The sequence below is a fragment of the Pelecanus crispus genome, chromosome 3, assembly GCF_030463565.1.
Source record: "Pelecanus crispus isolate bPelCri1 chromosome 3, bPelCri1.pri, whole genome shotgun sequence".
In the NCBI taxonomy this organism is placed as follows: domain Eukaryota; kingdom Metazoa; phylum Chordata; class Aves; order Pelecaniformes; family Pelecanidae; genus Pelecanus; species Pelecanus crispus.
The window spans coordinates 31,705,155-31,730,820 of NC_134645.1; the positions used below are offsets into that span (position 1 = coordinate 31,705,155).

At 40.0% G+C, this 25,666-nt stretch overlaps 1 protein-coding gene across 2 annotated transcripts; it reads left to right on the top strand.

The window, feature by feature from the left end:
* The first annotated feature begins 202 nt into the window (after nt 1–202).
* On the top strand, nt 203–21,690 carry LBR (lamin B receptor). Of its 2 annotated transcripts, XM_075708492.1 has the most exons (15): nt 203–256; nt 4,935–5,115; nt 6,682–6,870; nt 7,290–7,292; nt 9,349–9,432; nt 10,056–10,233; nt 10,736–10,932; nt 11,680–11,734; nt 13,614–13,808; nt 14,610–14,713; nt 15,134–15,259; nt 15,354–15,522; nt 16,772–16,852; nt 16,952–17,074; nt 19,218–21,690. In XM_075708492.1, exons 2-15 carry the CDS (start codon nt 4,951–4,953, stop codon nt 19,376–19,378), a joined length of 1,830 nt encoding a protein of 609 aa, XP_075564607.1. In that variant the 5' UTR covers nt 203–256; nt 4,935–4,950; the 3' UTR covers nt 19,379–21,690. The 2 variants fall into 2 exon arrangements, with proteins under 2 accessions (XP_075564607.1, XP_075564606.1); XM_075708491.1 differs by lacking the exon at nt 7,290–7,292.
* Nucleotides 21,691–25,666: the final 3,976 nt, after the last annotated feature.

Here is a 25,666-nt window from a genome sequence, read left to right on the forward strand (position 1 = left end):
CGCGGCCTCGGGCGGGAGGACCGCACCATCGCGCCGCAGCCAATAGCGTGCGGCCACCCACGATTCAAACGGCGCGTCGCGGCCAATAGGCGCGGTTGGCGGGCGGGAAGGGGCGGGGCGAGGGGGCGGACCGTTGCGCGGCCGTAACCGTCGCTCAGGGCGGTTGTTCCCCTCCGCGGAGAGCGCCGCGCTGGGGCCCGGCTCCCACTGCTCCGCGGAAGCGTCTCGTGCCCGGCCCGGTGGGGGCGGGCGCCAGGTAAGGGAATGGCGGCACCGGGGCAGGCGCGGGTCGGGACACACCCCCCCATCCGCGGCTTTCCCGGGGGGGAAGCGCTCCGGCCAATCGCCGCCGCCGCCTCTCTCCGCCCCCCATGCGCGGGCGTCGGGCCGCGGCCCCGCTCGGGCCTCTCTCCCGGTGGGCGGGCGAGCGGCGCCCTTTCCCGCTGCCCGGGCCGTTTGCTTGGGCCCGGGGGGTGGGGGGGTGGGGCGCTGGGCTCCCCCCGCTTTGTTCGGGACGCCGCCGTTCCCCCTCCGCAGCGGCACCGCGACGCTGGGCTGGGCGCGGGGAGAGGCCGCGGCCACCCGGTGTGGCGGGGGCGCGGCGTGGGAGAGGCGCAGAGGGGCGGCCTGGCCCTGTGCGGCCCCTCCCTTCCCCCGCGGCGGAGGCCCTGCGCCAGGCCCGGGCCGGGAGTGCGGTCGGGGCGGAGCCGCGGAGCGGGGCCGAGGGGCCGGGCCTCCCCCCGCCCCCGGCACGTGGGTCCCTTCCTGTCAACACCGCGCCTTTCGCGGCCTTCGCCCGCCGCCTTTCGCGGCCCTGCGTGCGCAATTCCAGTTCCTGACTCTTTCCCTCCGCTTTCGGTGCTTCTGGTGAAAAGCCTTTTTAAAGGGAAAAACTTAGTTTCCCTGCCTGAGGATTGATAACGTTTTTATTCTACCTTCAGCCTTATTTGCGCTTGTTTTCAGCGGTGAAGCTAGTTTGGCTGTTTAGTCCAGCCAAGCTTGAACAGTGGTAGAGGCCTCCACCGTTATGGAGGTGGAGAGCTAGAAATGTGGCATGAGTAATGGTGATCTTGAAAAGTGCCTGCACAGCTTGGTCTCCTTGGCGAATTCAGTAGTAACTTTCCGTGTAGGAAGCTGTGTCTTGTTAGCCTTGACTACCAGTGGCGTCTTTATTTTCCCGCATTTCTTCCTTTCTTGCATTCAATTCGCTCCCTCCCCTGACATAAACAACGTTATCTACCAGTGGTGAGATGTCAGAATTAGTAAGTAGAATCACTGGATATGTATGAACTTAGCTCTTCCAAGAGGGAGAACTTTGTTTAGTGGGTTTTTTTATTTATTTCTTCTTAAAACTGTGCACCCAGCTTCTGATGATGTGGTATGATCTTCTAGTGCCTACAGGCTAGCAGTCTTTTTCTTCTTTTTTTCTTCTTATTTTCTTGACAGGAGTGAAATATCTTCCCATGTATCTAATGAGAGGGTCATTAAGAGCAGAAATGGATGTATGGGGCAGTATGTTTCTCTGCCGTGTTTCTCTTTAATTGTTTCATTCTTGGTTGAGTCAGCAGTAACTTTTCTTCTTAACCAACTTTTAAGCTCCAGGGAGTTTTGCATTAATTGTCTTGGCTTGGTGTAGGATACAAAATCCTTCTGAGCCATTCCCCTAGAGTCTGGGTTCCTAAAGGGAGAGCATAATGGTGCAGAAAACACAAATTTTGTCTTGGGAGTAGGTGAATATACTTGCAGTATATTCGGTATACTTGTATACAGTATATAACAGTATACTTGCAGTACAGTACGGCGTTTATTGTATGAAATAATTTTCTTTTGAGGTTGCTTGGATGTATATTTTGAAGTCCTGTAAATTAAAAAGTTTGTATAGGACTACTGTAAGCATTAGGCTGATGCCAGCTGATACCCTGAAAATGATCAGGCGTGTGTGTAGAGCTTGAAAGAGCAGTAAATTCAAAATGTTATTTCTAAACTGTATTTTCTCTAAAGACTTCCTACCTTTATTTTTCTTGATGCCAGTAGTGTTTTTTGTTATCTGAACAGATGAAGGCTGCCTTTTAAAAGGTGTAGCTTTTTGAAGTGGGATATATGGAATGAGGATTGCAAACCTCCCTCGCAAGAGGCACAGGGGTGCAGAACAAGGTGGTAATATTTGATAGAGTAAGAAGTAATATTTACTTTTTTAGTGTTTAATGTTTGAGCTCGTTATTAAACTTCAATATTTAAGGAAAAAATAGAAAAATAGGTAGGTCTTTCATTAATAAGGTTGTTTGTTACTTTTGAATCACAGGATAGTATTTCCATTTACTTAAATGTATTTACTATTCTGGAATTTCATATTGTTGGTATCTACCTGAGGCTGAATTACATAACATTGATTTAGCTTCAGGTCCTTCAGCCACATTTTCCAACTGCTTAAAACTAACTTCGTCTCCTTTTGAGAACAAGGTTGGAGGAGGGGAAGGTCCCTCTGCCTTAAAAGGAATTAAATCATTAGGTTACCTTTTCTTTGGGCTATCCTCATGCTTGTGTACAAAAATGCGGGGTTTTGAAGTTTGGCAGAGAATTGCATTTTATTATCCCTATGAAATTATATCTAAATTTTGAAGTGGTTATTAGAAATAAGAAAAATCAGTTTACGTGCCCCTAGTAACAACTTTGTGACAAATTGTTTCCCTTTTTCAAAAAGGACTTAAACTCCAAAGATTCTGTTTTTCACAACTTTGTGATAGGATCTGGCAGCTTTGTCGTGGTCAGGCTCTGAGTTTATAGATGATGCCTGAGGTGTTCCAGGTCAAGAGAAGAAACAGTTGGCTTGAGTGTAGGAAGTACAACAGCAGAGAGGAAATAATGTCACAGATGAGGTTATGACATCTGTGAAAGCTATGACTGGACTTGGTGGAGGACTGGTGTTTAGACTATTTGTGGAAGAGGAGGAAGAAGCTGGAACTGTGTGAGAGACTGGGGAAAGAGCAGTAGTATACGTGGATCTCCTCAAGAACAGTCTTTTGGGTGAGAAAACTGGACAAGGAGACAGAGATGGGGATTGAGATCAGATCTTGAGCCCAGAGGCGGCAAAGAGGAACTGGAACTACTTTGGTGAACAAGGGCAGAAAAGGCAGAAACCCCCCAAGGAATTAAAGGGGGTAAGGAGAGAATGGAGGAGAATTTGAAATGAAAATACAGACATTGTATTTCATGGAGTCATAAGAAAAGAGGGTATGAATTTCAGGGGATTAAACTGACTGGGATAAAACAGAGTTGGAGGAGTGGGAATTCAGAAAGAGTAAGAAACTGGTAAGAGACTGGGCCAAGGAACACTAGGTAGAAGGCAGACGAGCTGGAAGAGCATGTGCCTACAAGCATAGACTAGAACTCTGATAATTTTTCTAACTGGCAAGTATCAGTGAAACCAAATGATAAAACTTACTCTTTCACTCGTTTAAATATTAAACAGCAAAGGAGGTGGCCAGATGTTTCTGTTCTGAAGCAACTGGAAATATTAGCAGTAAAATCCACATGAGGAAATTTTGCTGAGTTTTTGGTTTCTTCTTTGACTTGGAGAGCTACCCGGGTGTAAAATCTCACAACAGCAGCAGCTTCAGGAAATGCCAGAATGAAAGCTGATTGAAAAGCCTCACTTAGCCCCATCCCCCAATGTGTTATGAAGGTCTGTCACTGCATATTAACAGTATTTTTTTGCCAAAGAATCTAACTTTTCACTGCAGGTTAGTTAATGTATAATGAATGACTATCTACCTAAATATTTGTTTTTACCTTATGTTGTGTGGCTTCACATCTTATTCATAGCAAAGAAGTTAAAATGCTTTGAACAGAAACATCTGCTGGTTTATTTGCCCCCCCCCCCCCCCCCCCCCCCCCCCCCCAGTTCCTATGTTCATCATACAAATGGTGATAGTACCTAAGTTAGTATGTATTTTACCATAGACTTTTAAGATACCCTCACCTTATATTTTGAGGCTGGAGTCACAGAAGTTCAGGTCAAAAGTATCTTCTGCTATGGATACCTATTTTCAGGTGGCAGTGACATAATACAAGGCACTTTTCAAAGAATTATACAGGACTTTACATTTTAAAACATAATTTCCTTTCACTTGCAGTTGTGGTTTTTTTTCACAGCACCCTGGTATGGTGGGCCAAGGGTGGTAGTCACTTAAACCCTGTTTTGCTAATATCAAATAAAAACCTTATCGTGCAGACAGGAGGACAATTTAGTGGATTTTATGTGATTGCTCTGATGCTGTACTTTGTTTTCCTACAGGCCGCTGCAAAAGGCATTACATGTCTTGTGCTAAATAGGTGGAAAAGAGAAAATATTCAACCCACACGGGAGCCTAAATTCTGGTGTTTCTTAACTTTTGAGTGTTTGGTGTAACAAACTGAAGAAAGTCTGTAATGTGGCTGTGTGTAGTGAATAGATTTGGGACATTTTATTTTAACGTTTAGAAATCATCACTTCTGTAATGTTTGTAGAACCACGGGAAAAGAGGGTTAGAGGACACTTAGATACTGCCTAATTTACTTTTTTCCCTCTAGATAAGATCAACTACACTTAGGTAATTTTGCTCAAATATATGCTTTGCCTGATTTTGGTGGTCTGTGATGATGGAGATTTGTATATCATAGCTGAATACTGGTCTAGATGTACTATTAATAAATTTGAACATTTTTTCATAACATCTAACTTGAATCTTTTCTCTACTTCAAACCTATTTCTTCTGTCTGCTATTAATTTGGCAAATAGATCATCATTTTTTCTTAGCAGACAGCTTTTTGCCTATTTAAGGTGAAGAGTTTACTTTAAAATTTCCCTATACCAGCCTAAATGATGTGGAAAGAGAGTAGGGAAAAATTAAGTCTAATGTTTAGCTGCCATATGTATTGATTTATTTCTTTTCTAGGGATTCCTTTTGGAAAATGCCAAACCGGAGGTTTGCTGATGGCGAGGTGGTGATGGGCCGTTGGCCAGGAAGTGTCTTGTACTATGAAGTACAAGTGACTAGTTACAATGATGTTACTCACCTTTATACTGTTAAGTACAAGGATGGGACTGAACTTGAGTTGAAGGAAAGTGATATAAGGGTGAGTACACATTTATATAATTATCACTATTTCTAATGGAAGATTATATTGATTTTGTGATTTAGATAAAAATATGATTTATAATTGGATAGCCTTCTTGCAAATTTATATTAACTGTGCCTTCAAGGAATTGGTGCTAAATAATAGCTCTTTATGTGACATCTCAAGTAGAAGAATGCTAACCCTGTTTTTAAAGAAGGGTGAGTGTTTTCTTTATGTTGAAAAAACAGTGATACATTTGGGGAAAATCAAGTCTGATCTTTTACGAGCTCCATGGCATGACTGTTCACGAAAAATTGTTTTCGGCTAGCTTATAAAGCTAGTAATCAGAGGGTTGACACTAATTGACTTTTTTCCACTTCTAAGTAAGAAAATTTGAAAACAAATGCAAGCATGTAGTTAAGGATCCCTGTAAATATAAATAGCGCATACCCTTTAAGCACATACTTAAAATTTATCTGTGAATAGGTTGTGCTGGTTTAGGTCCCCAAAGGTTTCATAAGGTATTTTGCTCTATTTCTGACAATTTGGGACTTTTGAAAAGGGGTCATGTCATGTATATGAGCACATCCCTTCCTCTTTACCTATCTTTACTTAATTTTCTGTTACTAATAAAGGCCTTTAAAACTTTGCCTACAAGTTTCATTTCAGTTTTAAATGTGATCATGCATGAGACAAAAAGCTACTTCAGTGTTTGCTGTCATTGATGGTTTTTTTTTTTTTTTTTAAGGCCTGCTCTGAAACATGTGTAAGTTCAAAGCTAACTTTATGTGAACTGTAGTTTCTTTTTTGGTGGCAGTGTACATGCCCTGTAACTGGCCTTTTCTTTTGGGACAAAATGTTTCTGCCTTGAGCTAGACAAACGTTTTCACTGCTTTAAGACTTTCTAGCTTGTTTACTTCATGCTTGCATGTTAGTAAACTCAAGCTGAGACGACACCTTTCTTTGTCATGAAGCATTTGTGCCTTATAAAAGTTGTGTTGTGGAAATTTTACGTAGGAAAATTAGCAGTGTAGAGTTCACAGAGAAATAAAACTGAGGGCTTTTGGGGAAAACTGTTCATGAAATTATTTATCACGTCTAATTTAATGATTTAGCTGATTTTGCCTTTTTTAATGTTGATTTGAGCTGTGTTGCCTTAAACAGATCATTGCATCTTGATATGCCAAATGTATTAATAAAGCCAAGTAACTGAAGTGATAGCTGTCTCTTAAAGCTTAAGAGGTGGCTATCGTTTCATTCACTTGTGCAAAGGCTTAAGAGGGTAGTACGCTTAAGAGCTTGGTGCTCACATTGGTAGCTTACCTCCATATCCTGATTTCTGCAGCTTTGACAGGAATTGTCAGCAGTTGGACTTTTGACAGGATTATTTGGGTATTGCCAGCAAAATGACTATTCTGTAGTTGCTCGTTCTTAACAACCTTTGTACAGCATCAGTAAAGCAAATAAGAGACAATTCTGTAGACCTATATGCCAGAGTCCTCATCACAAAACCCGCCAAGTTTCTAAAATTGTTCTTTGGAACATCTAAGATAAGATTTTGCTTTTTTCCCCTCTTTCTTTTAGTCACAATCATCATTCAAGCACAGGAAGAGCCAGTCCTCTTCAAGTTCTCCTTCCAGAAGAAACACTAGCAGATCACGATCTAAATCTCCTGGTCGGCCAGCAAAAGGCAGACGTCGTTCTTCTTCCCAAAGCAGAGAACGTAAAGATGACAAAAAGAAAACCATTCAGGAAGACAACTTAGCTGTACTGGTATTATTTTTTTTGTTTGTTCTTTCTGTGTGGGTGGGTTTGGATTTTTTTTTTTAAACAAAGATTTGCTATTTGTGAAAGATTTGTTTCATGCACACCAGCTTTATTATTGTAAAAGCTAGCTGTAGTTCTTGTTCCCTGAATATCATAATTAGCTGCAAAAGCGTAGCTCAGAACTGCCTTTTTTTTCTTTGAAAATAGGTGTTCTAGCTTGCCAAGTTGTGAGGAAATTCTTGAAACGTAAACGTATATTGTTAAGTTCCATTTGAATTTGGTGGTACAGTAAAGTTCTCGGAATTCAAACAAACACAAATTCTTTAATATTTTAATATTGAAGTCATTGTTAGCCATATGCTCCCACTTGTGAAATGGGGCAAAGGAAGTTAGCCTGCTTTTAAGACGTATTGATCAATACCTAGCAGGTAGGTATTAGAATCTGAAATAAAATGAGTTTTGTTTTCATACACAGTTCATTACAATAATAGTGGAAAACATGTGAAGCTTCTGTGGGAGAATTGCTGCAGAATTCAAGTGTGGAATATCTCTGTGTGTGTGTACATATGTATGCACCCTTGCTGACTGATAATATTGCAGAACTGTTTTCATTATAAAAAATACCCTGTAAGGATTTGTAAGGTTATCAAATATCTGGGTTTGAGCTGAAATTTATCATGTTTGTTCTTGGCCTTTTTGTGAAGGTTATATTGAGTACTAAAAATGGTTCTGGTTTTCTGTAAGTGAAGCATAGTTGTCACGACCCAAACTGGGCTGTCCAGAGAGGATCGTGCAGGTTCTGTGATTCCCTTGGGCTAAATTAAGTGAAATGACACCAAACAATCAATTAAACACTTTGGTGGTAAACACCAACCTGAACTTGGAAAGCATAACAGTAGTCAGCCCTAACCAGGAAAGCGCAACAATAGGCAACATGGGTTCTGATTCAAATACTTATAAAGGAAAGGAAAAGGAAGAAGAGAGGAGAGAGAGAGAGATCACCACCCTCGGATCCCGCGATACCGATGGCAAACGCGGCAGTCCTCCAGCGGTGGGCGCAGGGCCTCTGGGTGGGGGGGCCAGGTCCGGAACAGCAGCAGCGTGGGGTCTTCTGGCTGTGGGGGTGTGCACGTGGCTCCTCAGAGTTGTGTCTTTGATAGGCCAGTCCCTGCTTCTAGTCTCGCCCCGCCTGAGGCTTGTTCCAGAATGTTCTTCATCTTCTGTGCAGGCACCACTGTGGGGAGGGTGGTCGCGAGGGGTCTTTCCCGTGGTCGTGAGCCCCTTCCTCAAATGAACTCTGCATGGCCTCCGGCCATCAGAAAGCAGAACTGCGCATCCTTCGACATGCCTCTTGGCTCTGTGCCAATCCACTTCTCACCTGTGGTGCCATGCAGACCCCCCATTTATCGCTGTGGAGACCTTAACTTGTCTCTGTGCAGACCTTAACTTGCCTCGCCACAATTTTTCAGTTGTTAACTCTTTAAGTCTCTCACAGTAGTAGAGGTTATATTTCTATATTGAGACAAACAGCATTTCTTCTGCCTTTTGTGCTCTTGAGATAGCTTCAAGTGATACATGTCCCTTGAATTGGAAATGCCTTCTGCTGATCTGTTGAGAATAGATAGGTTTTAGTTAGGTTTCAGTGAGACTAAACAAGATCAGCCTAAACTAGATAGATAGGTTTAGTTTGGTAAATTGCTACTACGAAGGGCATTCTTTGGCACTGAAATTGCTGTGGTTTTTGTTTTGCAGTGAACTACTTTGAGCTGTGTGACCCAGTGCATAGCCTGTGGACCATATGCTCGTTTTAAGTAGTTTGTAGCCAGCAGCTACACTTTACTTTGGACAAAAAGGTTAAAATATCTTTGGTGTTTTTCTCCTGGCTTCTGACTGAGGAGTAGGATTGATCTGTTGGTTGTTGTATGACTGGAATGACCTAGTCCTTTTCAACAAAGCTTAAGCTGAAATAAAACAAAACAGATGAGTTGTGTCTTCCCAGAGCTGTGTAAGCTAGACTCCTTAAAGGAATTTTTGTAAGAGAATTTATTTCTTAGAAAGATACTTAATGGAAAACCAAACTTACAGTCCTGCAGAGCAGTGTCGTATATGGGACACTGAAATTTCCTCTGCATTCCTAATAGAATTACTAAATAGACATGTATCTTGTACTTGGTAGTTCCTAATGATGAGTTAAAAATAACTTGGAAGCTGTATTCTCTCTTAATTTTACTGTTAATTAAAAAAAAATAGTAACCTTTTCCTTTTCTTAAATGAGTTTTCTTCCCTTGTTTGTGAGCTGAAACTGTCCATACTTTGGATTTTGAACCCACTTGTTTCCCTGTGGAGAAAACCAGAGTAGTTGTGGTTGAAAAAAAACTAGACAGTTAGTGTTCTTAATTATTCATTATATACTTACACTTAATGCAGCTGTTATTTTCAGAAAGCTAAAACTAGTTTGTTTGGTTTTTTTTTTCTTTTAACCAGAGACAGAGTGAGAATAACACCAGAAGGTACAATGGTGAACCTGACAGCACAGAAAGAAATGATACATCCTGCATAATCTTGGAGGTATGAACATTGTATTTACTCTTAGTTGTACGTCACATTCTAACTTAGCTTTCTCAGAAATCCCTAGAAAAGGGCAATACGGTAAGCAAGGAGGAATAGAATACAACATAAAACTTAGAGGTCAAATAAGTTTACTGTTCAGGGGAGAGGGATATGAAGTTGTCATAAGGGAAGAGTACTAGAGCTGTGTCACATTCATTTTTCTTGTTTGTTTTTTCCATCAAACCCTTGCTGGTTGCTTGGTTCATTCCAGTGCTTTTACAGTGTGAATGGTTGGCCATAGAAAGTGACTTTTTTTTTTTTTTAAAAGTCAGATCAGTTCTTTAGTCCTGATTATTAGCTAATGCACAGAGTTACGGCAGAAAGGGGGGGAGAAGGGTGGGAATGGATGACCTGCACTGGAACTGCTGCTGATATGTTATCGTGGCCTAAGTGATCACAATGAAACTGGTTTTAGCAGTCTCTTCATATAAATGCATAAACTTAAGTACTGTATAGAAGTAGAATACATTGTATATTGGTGTTTTATAGTGAATAATGTCCTCCTAAATAAAAAATATTGGAGTAAAATAAGGTAAAATCACTGCAGATTTTTTTAATAAATTCTTTTTATTCATTAACAGCAAAAGTTGAAACCAGACCTGGAAATAGAGCGCGAGCTTGAACAGTATGGCTTGCGTCCAAGAAAAGAAGAAAAGAAAAAAGAAGAGATATATTCAGAGAAAAAGGTTTTTGAGACAATAAAAACAATTGAGAAAGTATCATCAAAAACAAAGGACTTGGAGTTTGGTGGAAGAATTGGTATGTGTGCAAATTGTTGCAATAGTTGAAAATGACCATACTGTCATGTCAAGAACTGTTTTTCCAATTTTTGGACCCTGGTTGCAGAATGCAGAGTCATATGACAGTGCTTCACGTAGTCTGTACTGGTATTGGTGGCAAAGAACTACACTTGGTTCTCTTGTGAAATATAGTAACTAGCAAATTTTTTGCATTTTCAAAACCTAGGTGCTTCGAACTAGATGGTAAAGTATTCTTTATACAGTTTTTTGAACAGTTTTAAAGGGATGCAGTGTGTGCAATCCTTCTGTTTGGTTATATGACCCCATATGGGAGTGAGAAGAATGTCTCTGTATCCCATTATGTGACTGGGGGGATTGCTGCTGCCTTGCTTCAGGAATAGATAGTGACAACCTCTTCTTTGTTACTGAAGTTAATATTGAGCTTTATTAGTGGGATAGAAACTAGTTTTTTTTTTATTTTCTGTATTTATCTTCTAAGATGGCATGATCTCTGTTTACAGGGACATTCGCACTGATATTTTTCCTGCCTGCTACTGTATTCTACTTGCTGTTGATGTGCAAACAAGATGACCCCAGTCTTATGAACTTCCCTCCTCCTCTCCCAGCACTTGAAAGTCTTTGGGACGCTAGGGTGTTTGGTGTTTCTCTTCTGTGGTTTTTCCTTCAAGCTCTGTTTTACTTACTGCCAGTTGGAAAGGTAAGCTGTTCAGTAGCAATTGGGTCTTTATGGATAATTAATTTGTGCGTTAGGCTGGAAGGTAGGGTATGTTCTTAATGCAGTGAATTTGAAAGCAAATGAATAAGTTTTCCTTATTAAGCTGGCATATGGCTACTGCAGATTTCTGTAAGCTTAAAATAGCACAGTTAAGAATTTAATGGCCGTGTATTTCACAGTCTTACAGGAGAAAAGGCAGAAGGCATTACATAGGAGTTCAAATCAAAGCATGGATAAAATTTGCTTGATAGAATTCTAGAAGAATTTCAGGTATCTGACTTTTAAATCAACAAACTGTTTGATACTCAGTTTCTTATTTCTTACGGGAAGCTATAAGCCATTCTAGCTATGTCTATATTGGGCAAATGCTCTGTTTCCCTCTTTGTGACTTGAGGGGTACTGGCAGATTCTGAAAGAATGCTGTAATAAATAGATCATTCACTCATATTGTTCAGTTGCTATACATGTTTACAGTGATTGGAGCTGTTCTGTTTTCTTGAGGCTGGTTAGGAAGAGATTTTTTGGAAGTTTTTATTTGAAACTGGTACCCTTTTTCTTTTGATATTCAAAGTATGCTTTTGAGAACAATGCATGATCTTCAGATTTGAATGTGTCAAGCTGGTTGCCTTGACTGAATGTCTTTTGGGGCAGAGATGTGCTTGATTTCCCTCCCCTGCCAGTGCTGCCAGAAAGTACTTTGTTGAAACATTAGTATTTTATTCTTCCTAGGTTGTAGAAGGCCTTCCTCTTTCAAATGGAAGGAAACTGCAGTACCGGATAAATGGTAAGCATGCTGCAGTCGCCTGTTCTGAAATTTGATAGCCGCTATCTGATTTGCATTGCTCAGTACCATAAGATACAAATGATGAAAGATACACTCTATGGTCAAACTAGGTATCTGTTGTAAATCTTTCATAAAACAGGATGAGCCTTTTCTTGGAGGAAGGAGTTTAGTAATGATCAGGAACTAACTGCCCCAAGAGCAAGACATTACACTATACAGTGCACCTGGTCTGCATCCAGTTGTGACTGGTGACTCCTGTCATATTCCTGGGATAATTGCTAAACAGGCAGTTGCCTGTTGGAAGTGTTGATAATGCTCATGTAACAAGGACTGTAGCTCTGGAGGAGATGTTCGGGAGTGATCTGAAGAGATCTTATCCCGTGTGTCTGGATCATCTTGGATGTCTTGGACTTACAGACTAATAAGTGTGTTATAACTGATTTAAGGTGTTCTTATTCTTGCCTGGCAAAGAACAGTTCTGAGTCCTTGTTCATATCTGATTTCACTTCCTATGAATAAGGTAGGTTTCTCATCTAGGCGTAGAGTATGGTTTAACATCTTTCAGCAGTCCTGCTTTTTCGGGCTTGAATAGAAAAGTGTACTTTGATGCCTTGCAGGTATTCCAGACTACCTATTTAATTAGTCAGTTCAAAGACACTGTCTAGTGGTAGTGGAATCCAAATGTTATATTAAAAAGTTGAGTGGGTTTTGTCATAGTCTGGTAAGATGCACCATTTTAAAGTCGGAATAGGGCTGTAAATCATAGAAGGAGAGTGAATTACATCCTGTGGAAGTGAGTCATATTGAGGCCACCTCGTAATTTTGTTGGGTTTGGACTTGTGTCTTTAGTAGGGGCATAGTCCTGCAATTTTTTCCTGTATTCTGGTAAAGGGAGGAAATAAGCTACATGATTTGGATGGTTTAAAAAGGAAAAAAAGGAAGGGGGGGGTGGGGAAATGGGGGGGTGGGGGTGGGAGAGAAGCCATCTTCTTGCTGCTTCAGAGGCTAATTCCCAAAGCAGCTTTGAAAGCCTCCTTGAGGAAAGGAAGAAGACCAGTGACAGCACAAGAGGCAATGGGCACAAACTGAAACATCAGGAAACACTTTTTTTTTTTTACAGTGAGGGTGACTGGGCACTGGCACAGGTTGCCTAGAGAGGTTGTGGAGTCTCCATCCTTGGACATGCTCAAAAGACATGTGGACATGGTCCTGGGCAACCAGCTCTAGGTGGCCGTGGTTGAGCAGGGGGGCTGGAGTAGATGAGCTCCAGAGGTCCCGTCTAACCTCTAGCATTCTGACCCTGTGAGAGGGTCCACAGAAGGTACTTAGGTGAGAGCTGTATAGAACTGCCTGCTTATATTTGGACATCATTCCATTCTACATTATTTTTATACTCTTAAAGTACAAAAGTTTTGTGTTTAAGTTTTGACTTGATAGTTATTTTAATACTTTAATTACCACTATCTGTATCGAGGTTATATGAAGATAACCATATTTTCTTTTTTGAGTTATCTGAGCTGTCCCACAGATAAGATTTTATGACCTGCTATCATTATCCAGTAGTAGTGTCAGTGTCCATTTTTCCACTAAAATCTGAAATTGGATCCTATGTTGTTGTAAACAATGTAGGAGCGCTCAGAGCGTTCCTGCCTCTTGTCCTTTTGATGAGGAGCACGGGAAATTTCAGGGCATAGATAGAATGCCTTAGGTATATTGCTGTGCGCCAGAAGTTTGAACCTCAAGAGCATGGGATGCATAAGACCTTATTGGAATATAGACAAATCCTGGAAGAAGTAAAAATGCAGAAAGGCTGGACTGGGTAGGTTCTACTAGAATGATTTTTGTTTTGGCTAATATGTTTTTCTTCTACGTCCTTTAGGGTTTTATGCTTTTATTTTCACTGCTGCAGCTATTGGAATTTTATTATACTTCCAATATGAACTTCACTATTTGTATGATCACTTCATGCAGTTTGCAGTGTCAGCTGCAGCTTTTTCTATGGGGTTGAGCATTTATCTGTATATTCGGTCCCTGAAAGCACCCGAGGAAGAACTAGCACCAGGTGGAAATTCTGGTGAGTTACAAATATTTGGGATAATTTCTTTCCAATTGTTTGCTACAGTTTCATTTTTATGAATTGAAGGCTATTAAACAAACTGCTTTTAAAAATGATCATAGGGTGACTAAGAAAGGGAGTTATGGACAGAACATCTATTGTATTAAAATGAAGTATTCAAATATCCTCAGTTCCTTTGTCAGTACAGCATGTACGCACATGAAGGGAAATAATAAATGATCATAAATCATTTTTTCTTTTGAAAAGTGCAGCTCTAGTCTCTGTAAGTGGCATAGTAGCATTCTGTAACTGTTTGCAAAGCGCTTGTTAATTGCTAACTCAGTGCAGGACATCTTGTTGAAGTCACAGTATTGTATTTTCCATCTTGTCCCTCTCTTTTGATGGACAAGTAATTGTCACAGCTAGAGGAATTCTTGCTCCCAGAGAAGAGCAATGAAGTAGGAGGAAGAGTAGAATTAATTAATACCATAAGATCATGTTCATGGAAACTGTGATGTGAGCTTCAGGATAAGGCTGAAAACAAAGAAGGAACAAGTGTCAAGGAGAAATAAGGTTACAGTAACTTCTAAAGTGTTTAGTCCTCCTAATAAATAAAATATTTGGGGCCTCTTAAAATATAAACAATGTGGGGTTTGCTTTGTATTTTGCATATACTCTCACATTTTTCTTGCCAATCTAAAGACTTTTTTTAATTTATAATGAGATAAAATTAGTAGAAAGTAGGAACTGCTTTATGGGGAGGAGTGTAGTGGCAGATGCAAGGAAAAGTATTGCTAACAGACTATGTCTTATCTGCAGGGTATCTTGTTTATGATTTTTTTACTGGGCATGAATTAAACCCTCGTATTGGCAGTTTTGACCTCAAATACTTCTGTGAGTTGCGTCCAGGATTAATTGGCTGGGTGAGTCAGTAATCTTGGCTAATTATTTGCATAAATATTACACAAATTGATTATTTTATATATATATATATGAAATTGGTATTAAGGATACATATGTATTTATAAACAGGAAAAAAGTACTTACAAACAGTTTCATGTTGTCAGATTTTTAATGACCATTCTTATTTACTTTAGGAAAATTTCTACATTCTAGCTTCTTTGCTTTGTGGGAAATGAAAATTGTTCTTGAAGTATTCATATGTTGACATTATACAGCTTCAGAAATGTAGTTAGTTGCAAACTGAAGCTTGTGAAGTAGGTTGTTTTTTTTTAAACTTAAACATTGGTCAAAAACATCTGTATTAAAATGTCCTATCATGTAATTGAAAAGACCACTTTCTTTTACAAGGAAAATTTGTAATAAAACATTTTCTAAACTAGGTTGTTATAAACTTGGCAATGCTCTTGGCTGAGATGAAGATACACAATCAAAGTATGCCATCCCTGTCAATGATACTTGTGAACAGCTTTCAGCTTCTTTATGTGGTGGATGCTCTTTGGAATGAGGTAAATGACAATCATTAAACTGTTACCATTTCTAATTACAATCTTAAATGAATGAAGCTTTGTAAATTCTAAATGCCTTCCTTCTTGTTTCTAGGAAGCTATTTTGACTACAATGGATATTACCCATGATGGATTTGGATTCATGCTAGCATTTGGAGATTTGGTGTGGGTTCCGTTTGTCTACAGTCTGCAGGCCTTCTATTTAGTTGGTCATCCTACTGCAATTTCTTGGCCTGTTGCTGCTGCAATTACTATTCTGAACTGTAAGTTAGTGTTACTGTTACTGGTAGCAACAGTGTAGTTCTGATTTTGTTTCTTTGAGCTGTGGGGTGAAGCTTTAGCTAAGATGCAGTAATCATATTTTCTGTGTTACCCGCTAGTGGAAGCATGTGTCTGTCTACTGTTTAATACAAAGAATATAATAAATTCTTATTTTAGTAAATGAAGGATAAATGAGAGTATGGACATCTTGTTGCTCTCTTGAGAGGCATCTTTAGATGGATGCTGTCTAGAGTTGCAGAAGTGACTTAAAACATCTTGAATGAAGTGTAGCGTATGCCTTTTAAAGTCAGTCTGAGTGACTGTGAGTGACTCCTAGAAAAAAGAAGTCAATAGCTTGTTGGCTATGTTTTACTGAACGTAGGGAAAACGAGGTTTTGTTGTTTAACGATTTGCATCTCCTCCCCTGATGTCCATAGTTACAAACTCATGTCAATGGAAAACATCTTTTTTCTAGCAGAGTGCTTTGAGAAAGGATCTTGCATCTTCAGGGGACCTTAAATTTGTACCAATATGGCCTTGTAGTTTGTCCATTTTATCTAAGTAGTAAACCTAAAGGAAAAGGGTTTTTTTGTAGATGTGACAAAGAATTTAAACACTCGGAAAGAATATGAAGGTGTACAATTTAGTATGTGCAATCCTGAGACATACAACATCTTTTTTTCATTTTCAGTTAATATTTTTTATTTTTTTAAAACATCTTTATTTGAAGTATGTTGTGATCATGATTTTCAATACAGCCTTGGAAAAAGCAAATTTAAGCTGCCTTGTGAAAATGATGGGGGAAATGAATTTCAAAACCAGATAATACTTCATTGTCTGGTTCTTTTAATATTGTGAACTTGTAAATAGTTGGTCAGTTTATGGAGTAGGCACTGTAGCAAAATACTGGGCTGCTAATGGAGCTTTAATCTTACAAACTGCAGCACATCACTGTATATCAATTTCAAACTCAATGTTACATTAATACATGTCAGATACAAATGTAAAAGTAGATGTGAAAATAAAGCTTCTCCAGAATCTTAAAAGTTAGTCAGTAATGTGTAAGAGCATATGGAATGCAAGTTTCCAATAACATTTCTGTCCTGTTAGAGCTCTGAGAACCACAGAATATCAGTTACATCTCTGAGGAAAAGACTGATGTAGTAAGAGTGGCGGAGAGCATGTGAGTGCTTTTGTTGAAGGAAAGAAAACTGAAAAATGCTGAAAATGCAAAATAATATTTATTTTCAGGTGTTGGGTATTACATATTCCGTAGTGCAAATTCTCAGAAAAATAATTTCCGAAGGAATCCAGCAGATCCCAAACTGGCCTGTAAGTGTATTTTTTTTGTTCAATTGCTATGCAATGTCTCTTTGTACTATTTAAATACACATTTCAATTGTTGTATTGACTACAATACTCTATTCACAGATCTGAAGTTTATACCCACTGCAACTGGAAAAGGGCTTCTTGTTACCGGTTGGTGGGGTTTTGTTCGTCACCCTAATTATCTTGGTGACATCATCATGGCTCTAGCATGGTCCCTACCCTGTGGTAAGTTCCTGAAACTAAAGTGGACTTTACCAAAAATGCTTGCATGTTTTGGCATCTGACTGGGTTTGAAATGCAAAGTGATAATTATTTGAGATACTAAAACCTGTAATTAATTGAATGGCAGATTTCTGTGTTGTAAGCTTAATGCGACATCTACTTTCTCTTATATCTTATCCTTTATATCTTACTGTAGATTTGACGTATCATACTATAGACTTGACTGTTCTTTCTGACTACTTTATCATTCAGTAACGATGGTGCTTGCTAATAAGTTCCTTACATTTTTGAGGCTAGTGGCTGTGCTATAGTGTTTTCAAAGGGAGTTCCCAAAAAGTGTGAGTTTGCTTGGAGACAAGGGCTACCACATATAGGGATGGACTTTAAGCAAAATACATAAAAAAAACCCAAAGTCATCAAGTACAAAGGAATGGAATTTTGTTTCAGAGTGTTTGTTAATAAATAATTCCTAGTTTTCATGAATTCTACACTTGGAGGCAATTAGGGAGCGTTTTGTCCAACGGGGTTTTGTAGTCCTGATTCTTTGTGAGAGCTTAGAAAGAGCAGTGAGAGTTTCAGAAAATAACATTGGATATGGTAGTCCTGCCCCATGTCATCCAGGTCTGAAAAATGCCTTTGAGCTCTTCCCTTGCCTGAAGGAGTTTCTCTCCTATCAAAGCACAAAAATGAGTGACACATGTTCTGAGGCAGAGCTACTCGACAGGCCATGGCACAGTCTGGCTTTTGCAGACTGTGGGATGCAGGGAGTGTTGGTAGAGCAGGACTTTGTCCCCAGGTGCTTAATGCTGTGACCAGGAGCATCAGCTGAGAGAGGATGCTGGAGTCCAGGGGTTAATTTTATTTTGGATTTTAATTGAAAGTAGACAATACTAGATTAGCATATACACTTGCAGACAGTATCCTGGAAGAGGCTTCCCCCCATGAAAATGAGGGACTCAAATCCTCTGTCAGCATTGTAATGGCAGAAGTAGACGTGTTGCCAGAACTGCATGGGGGTGAGGATGGGTGGGAGGGGATCATAGAATCATAGAATGCTTTGGGTTGGAAGGGACCTTTTAAAAGTCATCTAGCCCAACCCCCCTGCCGTGAGCAGGGACAGCTTTAACCAGATCAGGTTGCTCAGAGCCCCATCCAGCCTGACCTGGAATGTTGCCACGGATGAGGCCTCCACTACCTCTCTGGGTAACCTGTTCCAGTGTTTCACCACCCTCATTGTAAAAAATTTCTTTCTTACATGTAGCCTGAATCTACCCTCTTTTAGTTTAAAACCATTACTCCTTGTCCTATCGCTACAGGCCCTATTAAAAAGTCTGTCCCCATCTTTCTTATAAGCCCCCTTTAAGTACTGGAAGGCCGCAATAAGGTCTCCTCGCAGCCTTCTCTTCTCCAGGCTGAACAACCCCAACTCTCTCAGCCTGGCCTCATAGGAGAGGTGCTCCAGCCCTCGGATCATTTTGGTGGCCCTCCTCTGGACCCGCTCCAACAGGTCCATGTCCTTCCTGTGCTGAGGGCCCCAGAGCTGGACACAGTACTCCAGGTGAGGTCTCCCCAGAGCAGAGTAGAGGGGCAGAATCACCTCCCTCGACCTGCTGGCCACGCTGCTTTTGATGCAGCCCAGGATTTGGTTGGCTTTTTGGGCTGCGAGTGCACATTGTTGGCTCATGTCCAGTTTTTCATCCACCAGTCAAGTAGTGTGCTCTGAGTGAAGCTAGTTACTATCTACAGCCAAAACAGAGAAAACCTTGTGGGGCTTGTGTGGGGCAGCTCGTTGCTGTAGAGGTTTAACTGTTTCTCTGGTGTTGACAGCTGAAGAACGTAAAATATGTGCCAGCTTTGCATGTATTTAGAGTGAAGTTGGTAGATTTTGAGACTCTGATTTTTAAGGATTATTTTTTTGGTTTTTGTGATTCTTTTCCTATCTGCATGTAAACATGTCACACAATTTTTGCACTATCCTGTTGAGTATTTGATGCTTTACAATACAAGTATAAGATGCTTCAGTCCATAACAAATGTATGTTGCCAGCTTAGCACATGTTGTAAATAGCTAACACTTCTGGTTTTGGTTTTTGGGTTTTTTTTTTTTTTTTCTGTTTCTAAAGTGGCTTTCTCACTTTATTCTACAGGTTTTAATCACATTTTACCATATTTTTACGTGATATATTTCATCTGCTTGCTTGTTCATCGAGAAGCTCGTGATGAACATCATTGTAAGCAAAAATACGGCTTGGCATGGGAAAGGTATTGTCAGCGTGTACCGTACCGCATATTTCCTTACATCTACTAGAGCACTCTGGATGCCTCATTACTGCTAAAGTTAGTTTCTTTACAAATTAAAATATACCTCTTACCTTTGCACTTGGTCCATTTGTTATTTAGGCTTTTTTAAAAAAAAAAAAAGTGACCAAACAGTAGAGTGCATCAACACGTATTTATAAGTAATCTTAAATACATGAGATATGTGAACTGACTGTCTGTGACTTCAATTTTTAGAAAATTGTGAATTTTAAAAATTCTTGGAGCCCTAATTTTTCAAGTTAAATTTTATCTAGAATCCTGAGTTTACATTTTTTTTTTATGGCATTTAATTAAGCACTGTGATGTAAAATATATTATTTTCTTAATACAATAAATGCGGAAATTCGATCTAGTTCATTCTTTGGTGTTACTTGTACCATCTAACTTCAGATGTCTGACTTAGTTGCCTGAATTGGAGGAGCAGCAGGGTCTTTTCGGTCAGTGGAGCAGGAAGCAGAGGATTTGACCCCCATGAGGGGCCTGTGCCACTGGCAGTGCTGCTCTGCAGCCCCAGGCCCAGAGCTGGGCGGTTGTCCCGCTCCTGGCTTTTCATGAATGGGAATTTTTGGTCAGGGAGGCTCAGGAGGCCCTTCCTGCCCTGCAACTGCAGGAGGGACGAAGGGATGGGATCGGGAGGCAAAGTCAAGGGGCACGACTGTCCCATCCCATCCCCACATTCTTGAGGCCGTTTCAGTATGGACCAAGGGGGGCTTGGAGCTGCCTCCTGGCAGCACCCTGACCCTGGAGAGAAGCCATGCTTCTGGCTCAGGCTCCTGAAGGTAGATGATACAAACACTTGTTTCAGCTGTGGAAGTGAGTAGTGAACCCTAATCCTGCATCTAGCATTGAACACGGGGTAGCAAAGGGTGCAGTGTATGCGTATTTGACAGAAAAGAATAAAATGACCACAGTTGGCTTATTCTGATCTTTGTAAATTATGTCTTAATGTACCATAGCATTTTACCAAGTGTGTATAATAAAGCCTCCACATTTTTGCTGTACAGTGTTTGGATTTGAAAATGCAATAGCTTTTTTAGAAACAGGAGAAGCCAGTAACTAAATGAATCTCCAGTAATTTTTTTTTTAAATAAAAAGGGTTTTGTAAATTAATGTATTAATTCTTGAAGCAATTGAAGTGTTCATTTAAATATTTGTATTGACAGATATGCTATGAAAATATAAGAAATGTTCCTCAATCCAAAGTTTTGTGGTTTTTTTTTTTTTTTTTTTTAATTTGGCATTGCTACCTCATATGTAGGTTTTGCCTTTTGTACTGTTACAGATAGAGGAAAAGAGCTATTTTTTTGCTATTGCTATTTAAAACAACATTTTTTACATGAGCCTGTGGTTAAACTCGACCACTTTCTAATATATTTTTGTATATATTTGATCTTTTAACTAATGTATGTGTGCTAGTCACTAGTTCTGTTCTTTGTCTAACTGGCTGTAAATGAAATGCCCTTGCAGTATTTACTTCATAAGTAGAATAATTTTATATTTTACTGAAATAATCTTGCATTAATTAACTGGCTTTTATTCTGTCGTCACAACTGAGAACTTTTCACATACTTCATACAGGAGGTTTCTAGCACAAATTGTCCAAAAAAGCTTATTAGAATCTTAAATACAGTGCAGGTACCTCTACACTTGCTTGCAGGAAGGTTTCTAATAAATTGGAATGTTGCTATTATTCATCAATTACTTTCAATTCTTTTAAAAGGTTGATGTAATTGAAACCTAGCAAAATGTTTTGGGTTTTTTTTTTTTAAATAAGACCCCTCTATTTTGTACACAGGCATCTTTAAAAAGATAATTGTACATTTGAAGTGTATATAATGTAGCTTGATTGTGACAGTCTCCTCCAAAAATCTGTATGTTGGTGGTGTTTTAAGACAAGTACTTTGACTCCTGGAAGAAAATAGCAGTGCCTGTACCAACACAGAAGAGCGTTTACTCCTGTGAAGCAGCAGATTAAACTGGGATACTTTTTTCAGTCATTGCTCAATGCATTAATGGGAAATAGAGCAATCATTTAACTGCACCAGTTTGCACCTGGTATTTTAAATGTACTGAAGGGGGGACAGTTTAACTCCTTAGCCTGTAAGCTACGAGATACTACTGCCACCCCAGTTTTATCTGTTGTCACACAAGGTTGTTAAAGAGTTGTTCGGAGTCCTTGTCTTGACCAGTGATAACTTCAGTTTATTTACATGCTGAGTTTTATGTGAATTTGATTTTTGAAGTAATTGTTTTTAATACAAACAAGCCTATAAACTAAAATAAAGCTTTTGCTTAAAATTAGGTAGTGCGTTTTTCATTTTTTTTCCAATTCATGGTGGTGTCGGGGGGGGGGGGGAGACATTGATTTATCTTATTAATTAAAGATCCTTTTGTATCTGTGCTTGTGGGTTGAGTGTTACAAGGTCATGTGTGGTGCTTCTCTTAGCCTGTCTGGGAATTTTGAGGAAAGGAGGTGTCTCCATTTAAAAGGAGATCTCCATTTCTCCCTTTTCTTCTGCTTCTCTTTATGCAAATGTTTACAGATCCACCATTGGCCCAAGAGCCATTCTGATTCTTTGAATCAGCTCTGCCTGTGTCTGCTACTTTGCTCATCTCCCTGGACTGAAGAAAATCAAAGATTTCCTAGGAATAGGTGGCATGGCCGGGGAAGGAAAAGCGGGCTCAAAAACCTCAGTGGACAGTAACTTCAGTTGGTACTGAGTTAGGAAAAAGTGATTATCTTTAGTGGAAAAGGTGATGGCTTCAGAGACATGAAATACTCTTCACTAAAGGTGTCTGAGAATTGTCAGTTGTGGAGCTGGCACAGCTGGGCGCCTGCCTTTGTCACTCTGACCTTGCCCTTGCTGGCATGGTAGGTTGACTGCTCTTACAAGGTGAATCGGTAAGGCTGGAGGTGACAGTACCCCAGGTCTTCAGTCCAGTGAAGTGGGCATTACTTCTTTTTGGTCCTCCATTCTGTTAATCCAAAAATAAAACCAGTTTTAACTGTAAAAAGACAGAATTAACACTTATTTTGCCTGTATTATATCGTATTTTCCCCCACAGCTTCTATTAGAAGTCAAAACCAAACAACAATTTCATGTAATCGTGGGATACAGCCTAAGGGGTACTGCACAGTAAATAAATTTTGTGCTAATTTGAGCTAATGTGAACAAGACTCTAGTGGAAACATGACATGTGACTGAAGGAACAGCAATGATAATTTTGCCTACAGGAAGTTGCTTACCACAGGTAATAAAAACATTTGCTTAAATGACATTTACCATAGCTCATTAAAGCCTTATTGGAAGCATAGCTCTTGCCTCTTGTGCAGCGAAAGCTGTTCCGGGGAGTGGGTGTAAAACCTCTCCAGCGTGTGGATGGGGAACATCTTGCACTGTCTGCATATCACTGAAAATTCCAACACTTTTCTGGTGGGAAAGTTCCCTAAAATTAGAAGAAAATACTTTGATAGCGCTTTTATGGTTTTAGTATTTCAGAAAAGCTAAGCACTGGATTTTTTTCTTTGAGAAGTTTTTTTAAGCATCAGTTCTACCTTTTTGTATATAAAAATGTAAGCAATAACAATGTTGTGGAGTACCATGAGAAAAATATTTCATGCCCCATCACAGGAGTGGGGAAACCTTTTGAAGAAAAGACTGAAGTTGCCAACCTGGATTGGTACTCCAGCTTTTTTTTTTGTGTGTGTGTGATTGTCATATTTACATCATGTCAACATACCATCCGTCTTTCTCCTCAGAATACTGTCCGGTGCCACTGTAGCCAAACATTTCAAGTAATTTTCCTTTTGTACCCTGAGGTAGTTTGTTCTCCTGCTGTCTGAATAGCGATAGGAGATGACACGATGCATTTGCGGTAACAGGCAGGCGGACTACGGCAAAACTTTTTTATGTCTTGTACAGTGTCATGTATAAAATTGCATATGCTTGGTGGAGCAGGTTATTTACTAGTTGCTTGTTACTTCACAGTGTCAGCTCCGCGTGTTGACATTCAGGAATAGCATGCTTTACTGTTGGAAGATGACATTTTTTCAGTGCAACCATTTGCTCCTTTGCTTAAAGGATTGTAAGAGGGTAGTGGTTCAGTGAGTCCACGTATCCTTTGGTTCTGGCCTCGGCCGAAGAAAGGAAAGCTGAACAGGTAGCAGTAATGCCTTAAAGAACAGCCTTTGGAACATAAGCTCACCCTGGGGACCTGTGTGAAATGTAAAAGGAGATGACTTGCAATTGAAAATGGGGGATTTTGAGCCAGTAATACTTCCCTTGTAAAACAGTTCTTGTGGAAGATGCAGATGCCAAGAGAATTTCAGTCAGTCCACGCAACAGCCGTGAGAAATGTCTTCGCAGATGTTCAGGAGAAATATTTCACAGAGATCCCAAGGGTGAGAAACACGACTGTTCATATATTCATCAGTGGAAATGTACTCCAACGTTTAAACTGATACATACACAATGCCTTGTTCACTCCATGCAACCAAATATTAATGTGACGGGCCTGTCTTGAGATCCCCGAGACTTGAGCTGTGTACATAGGAGCTTGTCTATTCTTCCCAGGGCTCTTCCTTACGGAGCTTGTATTCCCTGTTGGAGCTGCGTATTGCTAGGTTTAGTCGGCCTGAGTAAGGACCTTCTTGCTCTTGTATTTCAAACTGCAGAAACTTTTAAATGTTAATCAACAGACCAGAAAGAGAATCCATCTAAAGCTGAAAATCAAATGATGCGAATTCCTGTGAAAAGTACTGTAATACCTGGTAGATCCTTAGGAACATAAGTGGAAATTGATGAGCAGAGAAAGGGGAAAAAAAGGAAAAAAGTGGAACTCAAAGCCACATTAAAATTCAAACCACTTGCTTTTGGCAACACAGCTTTAAAAAAAGCCCCATACTGTTACTATTAATAGAAAAGGCTTTCTACTGGAAAGACAAAGGGTGCTCATGCACAGTTGTTCAAACAGAATAATGATTTAAGGAAACAAAGCAGAACTATTTCATGCTTTTTAATACTTGTGATTTTATAATCTTGTCAAGACTCCTCTGAAAGCAAACTGATATTGCAGACAAAAGATAGACATTGGGGTTGTATGGCAATTCCTGTCTGTGTTTATATCTGCTTATCACAGCCTTCAGGGAATGGAACTTGCCAGACTAAAAATTCTCAATTCCCACCAAAATAAATGGGAGCTGAAGGTCTTAGCAGCTAATTAAGACTGCACCTGTGGAAGTGCAAATGCGAAAGTGATCACAAGGACGTTGTACCTGAGCAAATTCTGCAGCAATCCTTGGTTCTGCAAGGGTGATTTCTTCATCTTATTTAACGAGTGTTCACATTTTTTCACAGCTATTGAGCCTCTCTGCAGTTTCCACAGCGTCTTCTGTCTCCTGCTCCAGGAAAAAAATCTTTTTGGTAGGAAAATGGTTTCTTGACAGAATTTCAAGAAAATATGACACGTGAGTGAGTGACTGATGTCTCCAAAATGAACCAACAAGGAACGTCACTGTGTCTCACTGTGACAATCTCTTGTGTGGCACGCGCACACACGTATACATACATATATATGGAGAGAGCACGAGTTCTTCTCTTAGATCAGACTGATATGACTGAAAAAATACAGAGGTTTGTATATGCTCATGGTTCTTTAGCCATGAAGTGATGGGGGAAAGAAAGGGGTTTAATTAATTTTAATTTTAATTTTTAAGAGCAAGCCACAGACTTATGTATAGGAATTAGACTTGGAGGTGAAATAATACAAGATGACAGTAAAGCTGTGGAAAGATACTGAATAAAAGCAACAATAAATTTTGAACTACCATTCATTTTTGTTCTGTTTGAAGACCAACAACAAGTGACTGACCCTGCATTTCTGCAACCGAAAGCGTTGCTTCTATGTTTGGTTACACCATTATGAAAACAATCCCTAAAAATAAAATTCATTGCAATGCACATTTCACAGTTGTATTCTTTTAAGTTTGCTACTAGAAACAATAGCCCAGGTTCAGCTCACTGTTTTGTCCGGCTTTAATACTGAGGAACATCTGTTGGCGGGTTGACAGCTGAGATTCTGTGACAGTGGAAAATTGGCAAAACTTCCCCTCCATCAGCTCCGAGGACGTCAGGATCAGCTGCACACATGCAGCACGGCCTGCAGGGGTAACCAAGGACCTTCAGCTACTCCTGCAGTAAATCATAATTGTAAGTAATTGTGTGTGTCCCTGCCCTCGTTAAATTATAAGGAGCTGTAGTTTACAATTTACGTGGGC

Excerpts from the sequence above, each read along its gene's own strand:
- LBR (XM_075708492.1), top strand. The coding sequence starts at position 4,951 with ATGCCAAACCGGAGGTTTGCTGATGGCGAGGTGGTGATGGGCCGTTGG. Across the intron at positions 9,433-10,055 it reads CATCCTGCATAATCTTGGAG|CAAAAGTTGAAACCAGACCT; the intron begins GTATGAACATTG and ends ATTCATTAACAG. Across the intron at positions 17,075-19,217 it reads AGCATGGTCCCTACCCTGTG|GTTTTAATCACATTTTACCA; the intron begins GTAAGTTCCTGA and ends TTTATTCTACAG.